Here is a 21,471-nt window from a genome sequence, read left to right as displayed (position 1 = left end):
TGTTAAAAAATTTTTGTCATTCCTTTGAAAATGGGTGGACTGACAATTTCGGACGGTACTGTAGTTTTTAAAAATAAATAGGTAACAGGTCCTCATAGTTTAAACATTTCTGAGAAGAAATATCGTTTGCCCATTAAAAAATAATCATTTTTAGCGATTTTATAATAAATCTACAAAAAAACCGGGTCAGTTTTTTCCATATCAACAATTCTAGGGTGCGACAGCAAAAAAATTGTCAATTTAAAACCATGAAACATTTGTATGTTAAGGTTTTGGTACTAGATACAAAATGAAAAATGGATTACACTGAGAGTGTTTTAATTAAAATAATATTACTTTATTGGGATTTCTATATTTGCAATAAAACATAAGAATTTAGGAATAATCGAGGTATTGATTATTACTGTGTTATTATAACACAGGCCGACAAAATTTTAGGCCAACTCAGAACCAAGAACCGGAAGATACTTTCCTAAAGTTTCTTGACGAGCTGAATCCGAATCCGGCCTCAGAATTGACCCAGCACGTCAGGCTTTCGAGATATTCTAACCTAAAAGTAAAAAAATCGCGTTTTATCAACATTCAAAATGTCGGATTCAATATGGCGGACATTTTTTTCAAAAATAGCGAAAATTCAGAGCAAGATAAAGATTTTTTAAAAGTTTTAATATGAATTTTGAAGGGGAAGATTAGTACTTTCAAACACCGTATCGACGTTTTTGAAAAAAAATATCTCTCGATGTTACATGACCTCCAATAAGGTCAAAAACGCTATTTTTACACTTTTAGATTAGAATATCTCGAAAATCTGACGTGCTGTGTCAATTCGAGAAAATATCTTCCAGTTTTTGATTCTGAGATGGCCCAAAATTTTATCAGCCTGTGCAATAGTTCCTATTATTGGCAGTTTAAATTTACAAAACACTCCAATCGGTTATTTTAGAAACTATCCAATAGGGCCAACTCCAGATAGAAAATTGACTTATTTTTGTACATGAAAATTCGAAATTTATTTAAAAAGCAAGATTTTTAAGTGTCTGTGAATGTGAATTATAATTTTATGTGCCCTTAACCCCTTCGCTGTGCAGTAGAAATGAAGCTTTCGTGCCAAAAATGTGTAAATATTTTTTTTTAAATTAATAATACTAGGGTTATTATATGTTTTTGAGGTCGCTGAATCCGAATTTGTAGTCAAAATTTAAAAATTTCAAATGACGACCAACAAAATTTTTAATTTTTTTAATCTGGTTAAAAATACTTACTCGGGGGTTTTTGGAATCGCTGAAACCGAATCAGTAGTGAAAAATAAAAAATTAAAAATGACGGCTCCATTACTTATTTATTGGAGACTTATAAAATAAATAATGCAATGGGTAAAATAATAATCTTAAAAATTTATAATAATTTTCAATATTAAAAATAACGGTTACAATAATGCGAAAAAACATCGATATGCACACTGATTTTGACAATTTAAAATGAGTTTATTAGTTAATTATTAATTTAATAATAATTATATTTTTAAAATTATTTTCATTATTTTATTTTCCAATTTACACGAAACATTTCTTTTATACTTGATTTTAAAGTCGCCATTTATAATTTTTGAATTTTCACCAAATAATCGGAATCAGTAATCCGAATGAACCCCGAGTATGTCTTTTCGGACAGATTAGTTTTTAAAATTCATTTTGTTGTCATTTTGAAAAAAATTTTTAAATTTTGACTACTAATTTAGATTCAGCGACCCCGAAAACCCCCGGGTAAGCATTTTTAGACAATTTAGTTAAATTAAAAATATTTTGGCCGCTATTTTGAATTTAAAAATTTTGACCACAAATTCGGATTCAGCGACCCCAAAAACATAAATTAGCTTTTTCAGCTAAATTAACTAACTTTAAAATTTTGTTAGTCGACATTTTGGATTTTTCAATTTTGAGTATAAATTTGAATTCAGCGACAGTGAAGGGGTTAAAGCGCATTTCATAAACCATCCTTAAACCACACAAATGCGTGTGTTTGACACCCATGTGCTACAAAGTGTGTTCTGTAAACTTAAATTGGATATGGGTAAGACTCCGTCAGGAAAATTACAATTTGCATGGGGTCTTCGGATTATTCTGTAATTTGGTGAAGTTGTTATATTTGATAACAAAAATAAGTGTACCAAAGGATTTTTAAAAATTTTCAAAATTGTAAAAGTTACGCCATTTTGAATTTTTTTATAAGATTTTTTTCAAATGTGAATATTTCCGAAACAATTTAACGGATTTTAATAAAATTTAAATATGTTATAGTTAAAATCATGTCCTTTCAGAATTTTTCAAAAGGAAAAAAAAATTTTTGTTTTATTCAAAAAAAGTAAAAAAAAATTTTTTAAATCGATTTATTAAGCACGGGACCGATTTTTGAGTATTTTTCGATATATAATAAAATATTCCTTATAATTTCACCTTTCATTTACAAAAAAGAAACACAAAGTCTTTCCGTGTAGTTATATAATTATTAATAACAATGATAATTGTTAACTGACAAATCATTTTTTTACAAAATAGACATACATTACTTAAATAAACATAAATTTGTCTACAAAAAAACAATTTAAATAAAAAGACCAAAGTTATCTATTTGTTAATTTAAATTGTTTTTTTTAACAATTTAAATAAACTGTATTATGCATTATTATTTGTCAGGTGGTCAGACTAGACTAATTTAAATTGATTTCGATCTTGTGCAATGGAAAAATAAAAAATAAACAGTATTTTTTACAAAAATATTTTAAATTGTTAACTTTGAATAACAAAAAAATAAATAAACAATTAAAAATTCAAAAATCGGTTTAAAGGGATCTCTTAGAAATTTTATCCCCTTTCATTTAAGACCAAGAACTTCAAAATCCAATATAATTTGTAGGCTCTAGACAATTTTGAAGAGTAAAGTGTAAAAACTCCCACTGTGAGGCGTCCCGGGTAAAAGATACTGCGCTGGCACTGAAACGTGGTCGCGCCTCCACAAAAATTGCAATATCTCGAAAACTATTAAAGTCTCCATCGTTTTCTTTTTTTTAAATGAAAGGTGAAATGATAAGGAATATTTTATTATATATCGAAAAATACTCAAAAATCGGTTCCGTGCTTAATAAATCGATTCAAAAAATTTTTTTTTACTTTTTTTTGAAAAAAACAAAAATTTTTTTTTTCTTTTGAAAAATTCTGAAAGGACATGGTTTTAACTATAACATATTTAAATTTTATTAAAATCCGTTTAATTGTTTCGGAAATATTCACATTTGAAAAAAATCTTATAAAAAAATTCAAAATGGCGTAACTTTTACAATTTTGAAAATTTTTAAAAATCCTTTGGTACACTTATTTTTGTTATCAAATATAACAACTTCACCAAATTACAGAATAATCCGTAGACCCCATGCAAATTGTAATTTTGCTGACGGAGTCTTACCCATATTATTTCAAGTAGCTTAGCACAGCTACTTTCAAGAAAAATAGGTTTCATGGTCATTTATTTAAATCTTAATAATTTTAAAAACTCGAATTCGAAAAAAACATGAAATGTCTTTTAACTTAAAAAATCATAACTATCGTGATTTTTAATAATTGTGCGTAAAAATTGAACTATATGCTATTGAGATATAACACTTTTAGGAATAGATAGTATAATAATGCTAGTTTCAAAAAGGTATTTATTTACAAAAATGAAAAGTCAGTTTTACAAAAGAAAAGAAAATTTGTAATTTATATTTAAAAATTACTTTCTTAGACTTGACCACTTAAATTATATAATTTTATTCACAATAACAAATATCAATACATTTTCTTGTGATGAAGGATAGGGTGGTCTAAAAAAGGAAAACTAGAAATCCTTCCGTTCTCACTCTTTGGAATTGAAGTTTATCAAAAAAATACACCTGTTTTTCTATAAAACAATATTAAACCATTCTTAAAGCCCTTCAAATTTTCCAGGTATTTTAAATAAGTAATAAAGCATTTTTTCTATTTCTGATGTAAAGTCTAAAAAAAACTTATATTTTTCATAGATTTCTGAAAAATTCTCAGAAAAGCAAAAAAGGGAATTAATTTAACAGCCATAAAAAATCTTTTCATTTAGGAGCTTGATTATGGTTACCACATATTTTTGGAGTCGTTGAATTCGAATCCGTGGTCTATTTAAACCTATCAGATCAGGATTTTGAAATAAACTTTTAAAAAAACCCTTTAATTAAGCTAGGGTAATTGTGGGTATTGCTGTTGATGACACAATTACTGTGATTTTAAAAAAATCATTATTTAGCATTTAAAAATATATTAAGAGTCGCATGACTAAAATTGTCAAGCGACAGTTTCATGATTTTCCAGGAAGCGAAAAAAACACATTTCAAAATTCTGCTGGTCATTTAAGAAAAAACCAAAAAAAACCGTTTCGAGTTACTTGATTTAAATGCGCATATTTTCCTTCAACATTTATTTTTAAAAAAAATATACAATTTAAGAAAAAATTGGAAAATTAATTTTTTAATATTGAATTGGCGAATTAAATAGAAAAATGTTGTTGGTTTTCAAGAAAATTATAAAATTTTTTCATATATGGACAAATGAAATTTAAAACGAAAATAAAATTTGCGAAGCCTCGACAAGTTAACGTACACCTATCTGACCTGAGAACCTGTTTTTTCCATTTAAAATACATGGAAAATTTGAAGAGCTTTGAGGTACAGTTTATAATTGTTTTTTGAAAACAATATATGGTTTTTTTTCAATAAATTTCAATCCTGAGGGTGAAAAGAATTCAGACTTTTCCCCATGTACTTAACAAATAGACAAAATTAAAAATGAAAAAACTTTGTTTTTAGAATTCTGAATAGTTGTTGAAGTTTGATTTTTATTATTAATTATAACATATGAAGTTGAAATAAATGATATTTCAATTGCCTAAACTACTTTTCTTAGTTGAATAAGAATAAATGACACGCTTGCAATTAAATTAACTGCAGAATTGAAGTTAACCCTTTAACACCCGAGAAAAACATAGAAAAGATATAAACTAATAAGATGCCATTCCTAAGGTTTTCGGGGGCGCTGATTACGAATTTGATGTCAAATTGACATTTTAACAGTTGCCAGCTGTAAAAACAACTGTCAACTTTTGTAAAACTGATTTATTTTTTATAAAAAAGACTTTAAAAGGGTTTTCGGGGTCGCTGATTACGAATTTGATGTCAAATTTACATTTCGACAGTTGACAGCTGTCAAACCAACTGTCAACTTTTGTAAAACTGATTTATTTTTTATAAAAAAGACTCCGTAAAGGGTTTTTGGGGTCGCTGATTACGAATTTGATGTCAAATTGACATTTTGACAGTTGACAGCTGTCAAAACAACTGTCAACTTTTGTAAAACTGATTTATTTTTTATAAAAAAGAGTTTAAAAGGGTTTTCGGGGTCGCTGATTACGAATTTGATGTCAAATTTACATTTCGACAGTTGACAGCTATCAAACCAACTGTCAACTTTTGTAAAACTGATTTATTTTTTTTAAGAAGACTCCATAAAGGGTTATCGAGGTCGCTGATTACTAATTTGACGTCAAATTAATAATTTGACAGTTGGAAGCTGTCAAACCAACCGTCAATTTTTAAAATAACTAATTTTATTTATGCAAAAGTGTCTATAAAATCAGCAAAAATTATACGAGTTATAATTATTACAAGAGTTGTGTTAAAATAGGGCTACAGGCAAAGATTTACCAAAAAAATCTAACGCATCTTTATCGGAACCTCGAAGATGATGTGGAATACTGTTCACAAACGAAATTATTATTTTTTTCTTTGTTATTATGCCAGTATTGTCTGCGTATTGTCAATTGGAGATCAAACTCGTAATCAGCAATGTAAAAACCCTTTTACGGACATTTTTAAATAAACCAAATTACTTTCTATAAAATTGACAATTATATCAAATGTCAACTGTTAAATCATTAATTTGAGTTCAAATTCGAAATATGCGACCCCGAAAACTCTTTTGAAGTCTTTTTTATACAAAATAAATCTGTTTTACAAAAGTTGACAGTTGTTTTGACAGCTGTCAATTGTCAAAATGTAAATTTGACATCAAATTCGTAATCAGCGACCCCGAAAACCATTTACGGAGTCTTTTTAAAAAAAATAAATCAGTAATGCAAAAGTTGACAGTTCCTCTGACAGCTGTCAACTGTCAAAATGTAAATTTGACATCAAATTCGTAATCAGCGACCCCGAAAACCTTACGAAACTTAAAAAAATTTTTTGACTTCAGCGTCTGTACATGAGCTAACTGACTTTTTAAAACAATTTTTCCGATTTGCATAAACATTTTATTATTTCTTTATATTTAAAAAAAAAATTTTATTGTTTACTTTAATTTTTTTTGGATACCTGGACCGATTCTGAGGAAATCAAGTCCAACCCGTTTAAAAAATATTAATATTTAAAAAAGTTACAGCGGTTTTTGTAAGTGGGACATATATGTCCTATAAATTTCATGCAAACATATTAAGAACTTTCCATTTTAAAACGAGTTGATGTGAAAATTTCAATTAAACTTAATTTTCAGAAATTGTCGGTTTTTTTGCTTTTTTCGAAAACTGTTATATATATATATATATATATATAAAAAATTATGAGTATAGAAAAAAGATGTGCAAGGAAATTTCCTTTAAGATAGTAATCTGACAACTTTATTTATAAAAGTTATTTTTTTAAAATTATTTATACCATTCAAAAATGTGTAAAAATAGCTACAACATCCAAGCATTTTAAACACTTTTTGTATTTTTTATAGGAACTAGATATTTTTTAAATATGTATGACATGTAAAACCGAAGTTTAAAACTTTGACACGTGCTACATCTTACAATATCAGGGTTGTCACAGGTCAGGGAAATCAGGGAAAAGTCAGGGATTTTGATTAAAGTACTGGAAAAAATTGAATTTTAAAGAAGTTACAAATGATTGCAGAAATTCAATTATTTTCAAAAGTAAAAAAATTCTTCGCAAAAATTCAATCATGTTCAAAATTTTTTTTAAATCTCGTAAAAATCCCAAATAATTTTTTTGAATAATAAAATTCATCTTCGAAATTCAATTATTATTAAAAATTTTCCTCTATTCAATGATTTTGAATATCTACTATTAAAAAAAAATTTCAAAAGAATTCAATTATTTAAAAACAAAATGTTGATTTAAAAACAAAATTCTAAGCAAACATGAAATTATTTTCATAAATAATAAAAATTTCACAGGAATTCAACTATTTACTAATTTTTCATAAATTTCTTCGCAATAATTTAGTTATTTTCATAAATAATAACATTTTTTACAAAAATTCAAAATGGCGGATCCAATATGGCTGATGACTTTTTTAAAAATCAATCCAATTTGCCTAAAATTCATTTCTCGAGGGTTTTTGGGGTCGCTGATTACGAATCCGATGTCAAATTTAAAAAATTTTAAAATTCAAAATCTAGATAACTTTCAAATTTTTTTGTCCGCCATATTGGATCCGCCATTTTGAATTTTAAAAAAGTAACACCGCATTCGTAATCATTGACCCTGAAAGTACCTGTGTAACAAGTTTTAAGCAAATTGGATCAATTTTTTAAAAAATCATCCGCCATATTGGGGTCGTCCATAAACCACGTAGCCCCATTTTTTGGGAATTTTGACCCTCCTCCATGTAGTACGCTATTACATGTATTAGCGCCATTTTTCCTCTTGTTGTAGTCAATTGTTTGACCCCCCCCTCCCCCTCAAGAGGTTACGTGGTTTATGGATGGCCCCATTGGATTCGCCATATTGATTTTTGAAAATTTTGAAAATTGACGCAAGATTCGTAATCAGCGCCCCGACAACTTTCAAAAAAATTGGAGATGACATATTTTGAAAAAATTAACACTCAAAGTTTTTAAAGGGAGACTTTTCAACCTGAAAACTTATAAGAAATATTTAATTGTAATTTTTGAAAAGGTTAGAATTTTTTTCTTTTCACTTATTGCATATTATTGCAAATCTATGCTAGAAGTTGCGGTTTAAAATTGTAAAATATGCATGGGAAAAAATTAGCGTTGAAAAATATTAAAAAGTGTAACAGAAGATTGATTTTTAATATTAAAATCTTTAAATTTTACCGAAATTTAGGAAGCCGTGAACCTTTAATTTTTTCTAATTTGATGCGCTAATTCTAAAAAACTTTGTTAAAATTAATGTTTAACAAAGTTTTCATGGTAATTTTTTTTTGGAATCAGCGCATCAAATTACGTAAGTATACTTCTGCAAAATTTAAAGATTTTGAATACCTATTAAATATCGATCTTTTGTTTTCGACCACTGGGTGAGCACGGGTTAATTAAATTTCTGTATTTAGACGAGAAAAAATACCTGTTTTCTTTTACGACATTTTTGTAGCCTCCCATGGGAATTATAAGAACTAGCGCTCTTCATTCTTTTATCTTTATGTTTCATAATAATCATTATTAGAATTTTTCTAACCATACCTCAATTATCCCTAAATTCTTACATTATATTGCACATAACGATAAGCAATAAAGGAGATATTGCCAACATTTTTTGCGTGTGAAATTACGAAAAATATCACAGATTCATGGAGTTGGAAATAAAAATTTGAATGATGTGTATTTGTAGTATTTTAATGTATTAGGTTTTAGTATAGAATCCTTTTGCAGGATGTGGAATTTGAAGAGTCGGTATGTGATGTTAAATATTGTGATGTTGCTGAAAATGAAGATACATTGAAGCGTGTTGAATTTTCTATAATGGAGAACGTGGATTTTGAGGGTGGGGGTGACCCTGTCAAACCCAACAAGCTACATCGCAGAGATACCCCTCATCATTTGAAAAACAAACGTATTCATACATCATTCGATAAAGAGAAAGTTGCTTCTATTATAGCCCAGGTCAGCCTTTTAAATCTTTGAGGCCATTATTGTCGCCTTTAAATATTATAAATCTTACTTTGTAATTACTAAACAAATTTTATTTTGGTTATATCGAAAATTCTAAAAACAATATTACAACTTTAATTCAAATTTTTCAAAAATATCATTACATCTTTCCGTAACTTTTGAAAAACTATAAAGTTTAAAACCTTGTAATAATATTAAGAAATGCATTAACAATATATTTGAAAGTTGTAAGTGAAATTTCTTTTTTCATTTAAAGCACATGAAAAATTTGAAGGGCTTTGAAGCACGGTTTAATATTGTTATAATAAAAGAAGAAATATTTTTTCCAAAGACTTTAATCCTACGGGCTGAGAGCAAAAGAATTCGTACTTTTTTTGGACCACCCTAACGTTCGAAATATTCTCAACGGCGAACCTCCCTCTTGATATATCTTAAACAACAATAAATTCAACATTGCATGTTGAAGATTTTGAAATTTTAGTTTAGGATTTACACAAAACCAAAATTTATTTTGTTAAAATAATTTCAGTCTAACTTGAAACTAAATTCCGTGTCATAATTCAGTTATTTGAGTTGAGACGAATTAATTTAATTTCGGATTGACAGGAAATTAAATTGATTTAACTATTTTAGTTTCTGAATCGTAGAAAAAATGAAATAAAAGTAATTTTTATTTTTGTTTCTTTTAAGTGTCGTTCGCATGTTTTTATAATTTATTAAGATATTCTTTAATTTTATTAACAAACTTTATACCGTAAACCGGGGCTATTTTGTAAAAACGGAAAATTTGTGTCAAAAATTTTGAAAGTTCTGCAGCCCCTTGATGATAGCCTGAAATGAGAAAAACCGCTTAGGCTGTTTTTCAGAAATTTAATTTTTTAATATTTTTGCGGAAATAATAACAAATAGCACAGGTCAACAAACAACATTATAACGAATCTTAGAACCGAGAATAAATTAGCAACTGTAAAAGGTTCTATAGGATTAATGAAATTGTTGTTTGTATATAAATGCATATATTTTTTAAACAATATTTACTTGTCTATAAATTAACATTTAAAAAAATAATATTTTATAATTAATAGAATTTTTTAGAAGAACAAATATTCATAAGAAGGTTGAATATGATCCAAATTTTTTGTCATATCGCTACTATAGAATTTTTTAAAGATGATTCGATGAAAAATGATTCTCTACAACGTCACTTTTCAGATTTTTAAACAAACACGGCCTTTCTGAAAATATGCTTATTTATTTAAAACACTTAAAATTTTCTTTATACAAATAATAAGTATTGAAGGAAATAAATTTATCATTTGGTAATTAAATATTAAATTTGAAAGAAATTAACAATTTTCCCGAATCAATCTACACAAATAAATTAAATATCTTAAATAAATCTCGATAAGCTCATGGACTGAAATATGTATCGACAGCACAGCTGCCCTAATCAGAGCAGTCTACCGGCAATAGAAAGGTCGTGGGCTCGTATCCCACCATGCTACCGTTTTTTCTGAGTTCTTTGATAATTTTGAAATTATTAATTAATTTCGATAATATTTTTCAGATTAAGCAGGTTTCTGTATTTGGGAAGCTGTGCTGTCGATACATATGAAGCCTATGAGCTTATCGAGATTTATTTAAGATATTTAATTTATTTGTGTAGATTGATTCGGGAAAATTGTTAACTTCTTTCAAATTAAATAATAAGTATATTTTCAAAACGGCGTGGTTGTTTAAATATCTGACATCCGAAATTGTATAGATTCATTTTCTGATGAAAATAAACCATATGAAATTAAAATCAAATTATTTTGCTTGTTCATGGAGGAAGCTTTGTAGTCTTTTAATTTATATATAAAATTATTTTAAACAAATTTTCCTCTATATGGAAACGTATTATATGAGATCCTGATCAATTGCCCGGATGTGTGTGTGTGTGCTGATCCCTTTTTTGTGAACACGATAACTCTAACTAAGAGATTTTAACCAATTTGGGTAAAATTGATACCTATATTTATCATATAAATATCTCAAAAAGAACACAAGGATTTTTAAAAATCCACAGAAAAACCTTTTTTTAATTTTTACCAAAAAATTCATTTTTTTCTTAGAAATAATATAAATAGAGTAGGAATGGTCTGCATAAAGGCGTCCGTTTGATAGAAAGAGAAAACGATATCTTATGTTTTTGGGGTTGCTGAATCAGAATCCAAGGTATAATTTACCCCATCAAATTAGAGTTTTGACCTGACCTGAAAAAATCAATGTGGCGGATAACTTTTGAAAACATTTTTTTTAATTCGCTGAAAACTCGTTACTCGGGGGCTGTCGAGGTCAATTATTACGAATTTAAAGTTAGTATTAAAAAATTTAAACTGGCCGATACTTTTTTCAAAAATTTATCGGATTCCCTTGAAACTTGTTATTTGTGGGTTATGGGGGTCGCTAAAATTACGAATCCGATGTCAGTTTTCAAAAATTAAAAATGGTTAGTCACAGTAGGCAACGGAGGTTGTCCGCAATACGGATAACTAAGTCTGAATCCGATGAATTTTTAAGAAAGCGTTTATCATATTGGATCCGCCATTTTGAATATTTGAAAACTGACTTCCAATTCAGTGAACCTTAAAATCCCAGAGTTTCAAGTTTCAAGCGAATCCGATAAATTTTTTCAAAAGGTATCCGCCATATTGATTTTTTGAGGTTATGTCGAAACCCTTATCTGATGGGGTGAAATGAACCTTGAATTCAGATTCAGTGACCCCAAAAACATTAGATGCACATAGACTGACCCCAAGATCAGAACAAATAATTTTTTTATTGCTCCAATATTGAAGTTAATTTATTATAAAATTTTATTCTTTGCATCAAGACTCATCGACTGTTCTATATAAAGTATAAATTCCATTAAAATTTAGAGAATTAATCACAATATTAAAGCCGAAAGATTCGCTTTATTATTAAAATAAATACACTACCCCAAGTTTTCTGAAAGATATACACTGAAACTCCTAAGAGTGTCACTTGCAGAGTCTTATGTGACTCTCTTGAAGAGAGGAAAAGTGAGTTACTTTGGGTGCCTTTATTAGAAAAAAATACTTAAACTATTTTAATTAACCTTTAAGCCGCAAATGCAAATTCGAATATTTAAAGACGACAATAATCTTTTGTGTTTCATATTTTATTTTCAAAATTATAACTGCTGTAATGGAAATTTTTTAATTTTTATTATAAATTCATGATTACATTAACATTGTTCTAATGAATTTTCATTGTCTCATAGGCTTTGTTAAAGAAGAATAGTAATGGCGGAGTCACGTATCCTGTACCAATGGATTCCGTTGAAAATTATGATCAAAATAATCAAGGTAAATTTATTTTACATATTTATACTAGATTAAGTGACAAAATTACTTTTACTTCTTCTATAGTACTTTCAGTGACCTTTAGCTTACCTTCTATATAAACGTATTGATATTTAGTCTCTGATAGTAAATGTATTTAACTTTACAAAAAATATAATGAAATTTAAAAATATTCAATAAAATTTGAATAAAATATTGAAAAATAATCAAAACTGTCAGAAATATGTCCAGTCCGGTGAAGTAGTTGTTCTCAAATACGTCTGTATAATGTATGTAGGTACATCCTGTAAACGAAAAAAAAGATAAAAAAGTACTCTCAATACTCTACTCAATACTCAATACTCAAAAGCTTAAAAATTAAAAAAAAGCTTACTTAAAAGCTTTTAAGGAGGTTCTACCGCAAATAGATTTAACATTACCAATTTAATGAAGCTTGGACCACTGTTAGTTAAAGGTTTGAAAAATATATAGTTAAATTTTTGAGACCTGAGGGTACTTGTTTGAAATCTATTTAAAAAAAGTGTCATCAGGTATCTGTAAGAGTAATGATTTCTGTTTTGATTAGTTCAGTTAAGCGATAGAAACTCCATAAAATAATTTTTAATATATTTCTTAAAAAATCATTAATGAAAAAAGTAGGGGAGACCGGGACAAATCCGGTCACTTTTGGTCAGATAGGTAAAAATCTAGAAAATTATTCTCTAAATCCAAGTTATTTTATATCATTTGAAAGCTTATCATTTCTACTACCAAAATAAAAAAGAGTTTTTGATTAATCTTTATTAGTTTTACTTATAAATAATTTTTAATTCACATATACCAAATTTCAAAATCACAATTTTTCAGGGTAAATCCGGTCACTTGATTTTTTAAAGACGGAATAGTTTTATTTTTTAAATATGAAAATTCATCTTATTCCCCTCTTAAGTATGATTTATTATTAAACAATAAAAATTAGTTTAATAAATAAAAAATATAGGTTTCTAATATTAAGGCACGTACAGTTTTTTTATTTAAGTTTTAAAATGAATTTCACACTTCAAACCAATTAAAATTGTTTTAAGTGTTGAAGATTTGGTGGAACCATTCCAAACAACAGTCGCACCTAATCGATCATTGGTTTTTTTATTACTAAATTGTGGTTTGGTTCTTCCTCTATATTAATTTCGCATTTTCCACAAAGCAAAACATTGGTTTTATTTTTAACGTCGAAGAGCTTGCTTACAGCAAGCCACACATCATTTGTGAAACATTTTTTCACAATTAATAAGTTCACATCCTCGTCTATACTAGCAAAGCATATATTTTCAGGCATTACTTCTACCTCTGCTTCATTAATTTCTTTACCTAGAATTGCCCTTTCTGTTACCGATGGACTTACAATCCACTTTAAAATTTGTAACATTTTTAGTTCCAAACTTTTTCTTTCAAAAGGGGTGACCAGTTTAGACGCATTCTTCCCTTTTAATATAATCCAATGGGGGTTGTTGTAGTAGATTGCTTTGGCCGACCTCTCATGTTTTGGACAGGAGACATTTTAATATTTTTTATTTCATCAAAATTAATTGATGACACTATTTCTGTCAATTCTTCATTTTTCTTTTCCTCAAGTTTAATTATTTTGCAAGACTTTTTCTGCTCTTCGTCAAGGGTGGAAAAATTGACGACATCACAATCCACATCGTAGAGAAGATATTCCTCCAATATTGGCGCACTTTCAGAAAAAGACGCGTTTTCTTGAAGTGGCGTATTTTCCGGAAGATTCGCAATTTCTGAAAATGTATTTTTAGAAACAGACGCAGTTTCTCAAAGTGGCATATTTTCTGAAATAAATGCGTTTTCGTAAAGTAACTCATTTTCAGGAAATATTGCGTTTTCTAAAAGTGTCGACGCATCTTGTGGAACAATATCCGATTCATCTGTGATTGAATCTTGAAAAGTAATCAAATTAAGAATTTGTTTATAAAGGATGCGTCTTTCAACCTGGAAAATATTTTTATATTTATTTTTTAAATGCATAACATTATTGTAAAATGCATGTATTAAATTAAATACTCACTTCTTGGATAAACTCGATGCATTCATTAAATTTTGCAGTTAAAAACTCTGCAATTAAACCATTTATCTCCACAAGTTCTTCTCGTCCTTTTTTGACTTTTGTCCGTGAGTTAAATTTTCTTTAATTGTTTTTTTTAATTTTGAGCTGTGATTTAAAAGGACGTTTCTGGAAGATCACGTTCATGAAAAACGATATCGCGTTTTAAAATTAGATTACCAGTATCAGAAGATACTCCTATAATTTTATAAACGCCCTGCTTTTCTAATTCTTTTCTTACAAATTGGAACCCAGAATTTGAAAGAAAGTTGCAGTAAAAGTGCTCAGGGCTGCTTTCTTGAAAGGAAAAAGCTTTCTTTTTTAAATATGAAGAAGCAGCAACCACGTCATGCTCAGTACTTGTGGAGATTGGAATAAAAAAATCCTCAATAAATTTCTCTAATGTAGCAAATTTGACAGCGATTGTCTTATTTTCTCAATCAAAGACTCCAATCTAATATTTGTTGAGTTCATGTATGTCATTTTCATAAAATGGCTAGATAGAGTTTATTCATCTCTAATACCAGCCAGTTCTTATCGAAATAGTTCATAACTGACTTGGGGACTTCTGCTTTCAGTTTATTATACAGATAATAATATTCCTCCTCATTATTTGAATAAATTATTTTTTGGATAATAGATTTAGCTGTATCCATTTGTCCCTTGGTTATTCCCAGCTTTCCAGTGGTGATTTCCATATTAAATGTCCGTTCCGTGTGAAAAAGGCAAATAAGAATTTTGCCATTTGCAAAACTATTCTTAAACATTTCCCGTTCGTAAATGTCCTTATCTGCCATAACGGTTTTAATTTTCTCCCAATATGGATGTTTCTTTTTGAAAGTATCGACGAACCATTGCATGTTTTCTTAAGTCTCGTGCATTAAAATGCAACCAGCTACAATTTCGGTTTGCCCTTGTGAGTCTGCTATGCAAGGTATCTACGCATCTACGCCAATAAATTCTGGATAGGCTGCCATTGATTTTTTCATATCCTGCGTGACGAACTGCCCTTCAAAGATGCTGCTATCTTTGATTAGTATTTCGCAGTCAGCGCCTGAAATATTTATTTAATAATTTTTTTAAATATTATATAATTAAAAATTCATGTGACGCTCCACGAGAAAACGTGCCTTAGCTCCCAAAAAATTAATTTCGAGTAATTGATATCACTCTATAGATTTTGAGTCCCTCTTTTACTTACAAACGATAAAAATAATATTTACTTACACAATTCTGAATTATTTTCAAATGAACATTAGCATAATTTGAGCTTGCTGTTTCTTTACACTTGTTGGTTAGAAATTCAGACCCTCCACCTTCCACTACTATTACACTGGCTAAATATGTACTATTCGCACACTTCGGCTGTTTTCGGCGTTCAGTCGGTGTTAACCCCGAGTTAATCCTGATTGGATAGTTTCAACAGAATGTTAATAAATATTATTAATGATTGGACGTTCTTTAACTCGGTGTTGACACCGAGTGAATGCCGAAAACAGCCTTCGCGCTACACCAGGCCTACACAAATGCGTGGCTCGCGAGCACTTGGCTGAGAGAGAAATTCCCCCTCCATGCGGGCGCTATGCCTGATTCACTCCGCCTCGCTGCGCATGGAGGGGGAATTTCTCTCTCAGCCAAGTGCTCGCGAGCAACGCATTTGTGCAGGCCTGCGCTACACGAACAAATGTGAATGTGTAGTGAGTAGTGGGGCTGAATTTCAGTGGACGGTCTCCACCAATGAGGAAGACTCAACTTCTAATACGTTTCACGTACAATTCGTTTTCGGGAGCTAAGGCACGTTTTCTCGTGGAGCGTCACATATATCGCTTAACTCTCTGTTGATGCTAACGACCGTTATCGTCAAAAATAGTCATTCTGGACGCCTGGCGGGGACTATGGGAGTTACGTTCTTTGGCGATAGAGTGGGGATAAGTTAGCATCAGCAGAGGGTTAAATTATTAAACACAGTAAAAAGAAAATCTTATTTTAAGATCAGTCTTAAATTCAGCACTGCTTGCCATAATGTAAATTGCATGTAAATACTGTGAAATATTTACCACAATGATTCTGCATCATAGATAACGTTTTCGTTAAACCGTTAGCATTTAGTTGTAATTCCTGAATGGCAAATTCTTTTTCACCATCATTCAAACGACAATTCTCAGGTAAACAGTCATATAAAGCATGTAACAGAGAAAAATGTTATTATAAAAATAGTTTAGAGTGAATATATATAAAAAACAACTTCATTTAGTAATAGAAAAGTTTAGAGGTAATAATTTTAATTTTTATAAATTTTTATTTTCAATTCTAAGAGCGTTTTAATAACGTTGGTATTGAAATACTGTGAAAAAATTTTATACAATACATTATCCTCATAAAATTTATTACAATTTAATTATTTTTGTGTTACACTTTCACCCGTTAAAAATATTATTTATGATTTAAATAAAAATTTTGTATTTTTTAAATCTTAATTTAAATTAGTGACAAATATTTAATCACTCTATAAGCATTTGAATTTTTATATTGTTGATAAAAGTAATTATTTTCAATATTAAGGAATAATACTCATAGAAAAAAAAATGAAACAGTAAGCATTCTTCAATTTTTTTTATTAATTAAAGTAATAAATTAAACATTGAATTTAAATAAACGTAGATACAAATACTATTAAATACACAATTTTCAAATTTCAGTACCAAATTTTCCAATACTTTTTTTTATCATTCATACAAATTACAGCCCATAGTCTGTGCCAAGGAAATGAATATCTTCTCTCACAACATAAGTGCAAGGCGCGATTTTTGGCAAATCAATTTGATTAAACAATTGACATGTAATACTTTACAAATAATGTTTCAATTACTTACGAAAAACATTAAAATCCTGTAAATATGTCGTACACACTGAACTACGTTTGATATAAATACAATTCTTATTTATTATTAAAATACGAACACGAGAAACACGCACGTGGACGGAACATTGAGCACGCCGAGATTTTAGTTCGGTCTATATGCGTGTGAGCTGTGACGCGCTAGGCTCTCTCAATTCGGGGTCGCTGATTGGACGAAAAACCAGTGTTGTAACCTTCTCTCGCGGTGAGGTAGTGTTCCCTTGAGAGCTAATCTCCCTTCCAAAATCGGGATAGTACTTACCATCTGATCTGTGTGGTAGCGACATTCGTAGGTAAGGTAGCGACACAGAATTTTTTTCAGCGCACACAGAACAGAAAATTTAATGAAGATAGAGACAAAATTGTCTCATGGCAATTATTGAGATTTGAACATATAATTTTAATCATATCTTTGGCAATGCATGTTTATGCGCCAAATTTAAACTTTTTATAAATCAACTGTCACCATCATCATTGCCACGACGGTAAAATTTGTCTCGCATCCTAACTGAATGTATTCCTGACATTTCAGAATAAACCTAATGAAATCTTTTTGAAATCAATCAAAACTATATATGGACATTTCCGCCTGAGATTTTAGTCGACCTCTTAAAATTGGACAAAAATATTTTTTCTATTCTGTGTCCAAAAAAGCAGATACGTATTTTTTTTATTTTTGTTTAATTGTCCAAATTTTCGAGTTATGAATTTTCGAAATTTTGGACTTTTAATTGTAGACCTATATTCAGTAGCTTATAAATCCGAAAATATTGAGTTAAGCAAAAAGTTGTCAAAGAATGAAAGTTTTAGTTTTCTTTTGACTTTTAAGAAATGTAAACAAAAAATTTTTTTTTAAATTTTTTATTAAAAAAAAAAATTTTATTATAAACAAATTAATTTTTTTTAACTTTAGGCCGGATTTTTTTTTAATTTATTTATACCTTATAATATAGAGAAGATTTTCCAAAAAGTCCCGAAATGGGCCTGATGTGTTAAATGAGTTTTAAAACATTTTCGAAAATCACTTGCAAGCATCACAGTAGAATTTTTTACAATTAATTTCTTAAAACTGTCTACAGCGTATAATTTTTAATCTATTTGAGTGTTCTTCGTTTTAAATTAAAGGGTCTACGCTGTAGACAGTTTTAAAAAGTTAATTGTAAAAAAATCCCACTGTGGTGCTTACAAGTAATTTTTGAAAATGTTTTAAAACTCATTTAACACATCAGGCCCATTTCGGGACTTTTTGGAAAATCTTCTCTATATTATAAGGTATAAATAAATTTTAAAAAAATAAAAATAAATCCGGCCCAAGGTTAAAAAAATTAATTTGTTTATAAAAAAAAATTTTTTTTAAAAAACATTTTTTGTTTACATATCTTAAAAGTCGAAAGAAAACTAAAACTTTCATTCTGTGACAACTTTTTCTTAAACTTAATATTTTCGGACTTATAAGCTACTGAATATAGGTCTACAATTAAAAGTCCAAAATTTCGAAAATTCATAACTCGAAAATTTGGACAATTAAACAAAAATAAAAAAATACATATCTGCTTTTTTGGGCACAGAATAAAAAAAATATATTTTTGGCCGATTTTAAGAGGTCGACTAAAATCTCACGTGGAATTGTCTATATGTACCTACTTCGGAAATAGACAATCAAGTGCATCAAAAAAACTTACCTAAATAAATTAAGACTCAAAATAATGACCGAAAAACTTAAAAATCCAAAAAACATTTTTTTTCTGACACCTCTAAAAGCACTTGACCGCCTCTGATTCCGTGTTGAATTCATGAAAGTAATTAAAAGTTCGTTAACATAAGTTGAATGTTAAGGAGGGAACACCAGTTGTAACGTTAAAAAAAAGTGCCTTCTTCAAGAATTTTTTTTCTAATAAACCATAAAACCTTTTTAAAAATACTATTTATTACCTAAAAGTACATAGATACGGCTTTAATTTGAAAAGGAAAAAAAAATTTTTTATCCAAAACTTTCTGAGATATGAGCCATTGAAGTGGCGCCTTCGGAAAAAAACATGAATTACGGTGACCAGTATTCCGCAAGTATACACTGTAACGTTGCAATTTTGCTCTTTTAATTTTGTCCTCGACCATGGTGGAAAAATGTGAAGCTCTCCTTAATATTCTATATTTTGTAATTTAAATAAGGAGAAAATTATAATAAACTGTACAAAATAATTAAAGCAATAATCAATTTAAAGCAATTCATAAATAGATACATCTCATGGATCCAAGAGCAATCCAAATTAAATATTACTTGTCACTGCCTTTCAATAATGTTTTCAGCCTATCAAACGCAGCTAATTTGGCGCGGAGGTACTATTTGCAATTGACTCTCAGTTGGAGCGAGAAGAGTCAGGAGAAACAGTTTGAGGATGAAGCAGACCGGGACCACCAATAATAATTGTTATAATTATTATTTTGTTATTTTCACTGCTCCATTTGGTCCGAGTTGCACACATATCCAAGATTAATTGTTCTTCATTAACTTGTACAACGCGCCTGCGAGGCTGCGACCTGTTAACCCTATAAGTACGAAAAAGGTAATATTCATACTTATCGGCAGGGTCGCCACCGCACATGGGCTTTTGAGTAGGCGAGAAAAATATATAGCACGGTCTTCATGTTTTGACTAGTATGGCCGACGCTTTACTATAGCTTAGTAAAAGTTTTGTTCTGTAAAATTAAGGAAAATAACAAGTCGGAATAATAAGATTGAAATAAAATAAAACACTCGCCGGAAAATAATTGAAATGGCGGTAAGTCAAATTGTCAATAAGATTTTCGTGTAAAGTTAACTTAAAATAACAAAGAATCTTGGATCCTTGAGTATTCTCTAATTAATGAGACTTTTACATTTTCTATTTTATTAAAATAAATTGTTGTTTTTCTTTTATTAGAACAAATCGAATTGTGTGTGATATTAAATTAACTTTGTGTTTATTTATTTAATAAAAATTCATCCTACGAATCCACTTAGCCGGGTAAAGTAAACTACATAAATATGGCAATAATTAATTTCTAAAGCCAGGCGCTCAGATATTTACCAAGATCGCCTTTATTTCATTTTTGCATTTCAGACGAACTATACTTGCGGGGGCGATTATCAATTTGCTCCCGTGAGGGGAAGGGGCCTTCCCCCACCATGCGGCCTTGTACCTGACTTCGGGGTTCGGAGCGAACGTAGCACAGCGGGGCGCCCGGTCCCTTAATCCCTCATTAAGCCATCCTTCCTTAATTACAGTGTTTAAAAAATATAAATTTCTCAAATATAAACATTTTTCAATTTTTTTTATTCAATTCAGATTCCTTGTTTTATTACGAATCCATACATATGTAGTTTGCCTTAAAAATTTTAGTATTTAAAAAGTTTAAAATTTATTATTAACTGACTGATTGTAATTCTTAAGTTTTTTCAGAATTCAACTGAAGTAAAAAGTAGATTATACAGCCAGAGAAAATATATATTTACTTGAAAGTCAAATTTACTATGAATTTATTTGAGTGTCAGTTCATAATAAATTAAAAGTTTTTTTAAATATTAACATTTTTAAGGCAAACAACATATGTATGGATTCGTAATAAAATAAGGGATCTGAATTTAATAAAAAAAACTTTAAAATGTTTATGTTTGAGAAATTTATATTTTTTAAACACTGTCATTAAGGAAGGATGACTTAATGAGGGATTAAGGGACCAGGCGCCCCGCTGTGCTACGTTCGCTCCGAACCCCGAGCTCAGGCCCCTGGCCGCATGGTGGGAGAATGCCACTTCCCCTCACGGGAGCGAATCGATGACTGCCCACTTGCGGAATGCTGGTCACCGTAATTCATGTTTTTTTCCGAAGTCGTCACTTCAATGGCTCATATGTCAGAAAATTTTGGATAACAAAATTTTTTTCTTTCTTAAATTAAAGCCTTATGTATGTACTTTTAGGTATTAAATAGTATTTTGAAAAAAGTTTTATGGTTTAATAGGAAAAAATTCTTGAAAAAGGCACTTCTTTTTAACGTTACAACTGGTGTTCCCCCCTTAAGTACTATTCACAGTACCAATATCTCCATCTTAAGTTGGGTTCGATTCGAATTTTGTAGTAACTCGAATGTCGAATATTC

At 29.3% G+C, this 21,471-nt stretch overlaps 2 protein-coding genes across 5 annotated transcripts in view; one reads left to right on the top strand and one right to left on the bottom strand.

Moving 5' to 3' along the window:
* The window catches only part of LOC122511961 (protein lap4), a 60,251-nt gene that overhangs the window by 17,617 nt on the left and 21,163 nt on the right, over positions 1-21,471 (top strand). For 3 of the 4 annotated variants that reach the window (XM_043627539.1, XM_043627540.1, XM_043627542.1), the window contains exons 13-14: positions 8,734-8,964; positions 12,260-12,344. In XM_043627539.1, coding sequence (XP_043483474.1) covers positions 8,734-8,964; positions 12,260-12,344 — 316 coding nt within the window. The remainder of the gene's footprint in view (positions 1-8,733; positions 8,965-12,259; positions 12,345-21,471) is intronic. The other variant, XM_043627541.1, reaches the window with a different exon arrangement.
* LOC122511965 lies at positions 14,598-15,493 on the bottom strand. Its single transcript, XM_043627548.1, has one exon. It carries the CDS (start codon positions 15,294-15,296, stop codon positions 14,922-14,924), a length of 375 nt encoding a protein of 124 aa, XP_043483483.1. The 5' UTR covers positions 15,297-15,493; the 3' UTR covers positions 14,598-14,921.

This window comes from Leptopilina heterotoma, unplaced genomic scaffold, assembly GCF_015476425.1.
Source record: "Leptopilina heterotoma isolate Lh14 unplaced genomic scaffold, ASM1547642v1 Lhet_92, whole genome shotgun sequence".
Classification (NCBI taxonomy): domain Eukaryota; kingdom Metazoa; phylum Arthropoda; class Insecta; order Hymenoptera; family Figitidae; genus Leptopilina; species Leptopilina heterotoma.
This window is presented reverse-complemented; position numbering and strand designations above follow the sequence as displayed.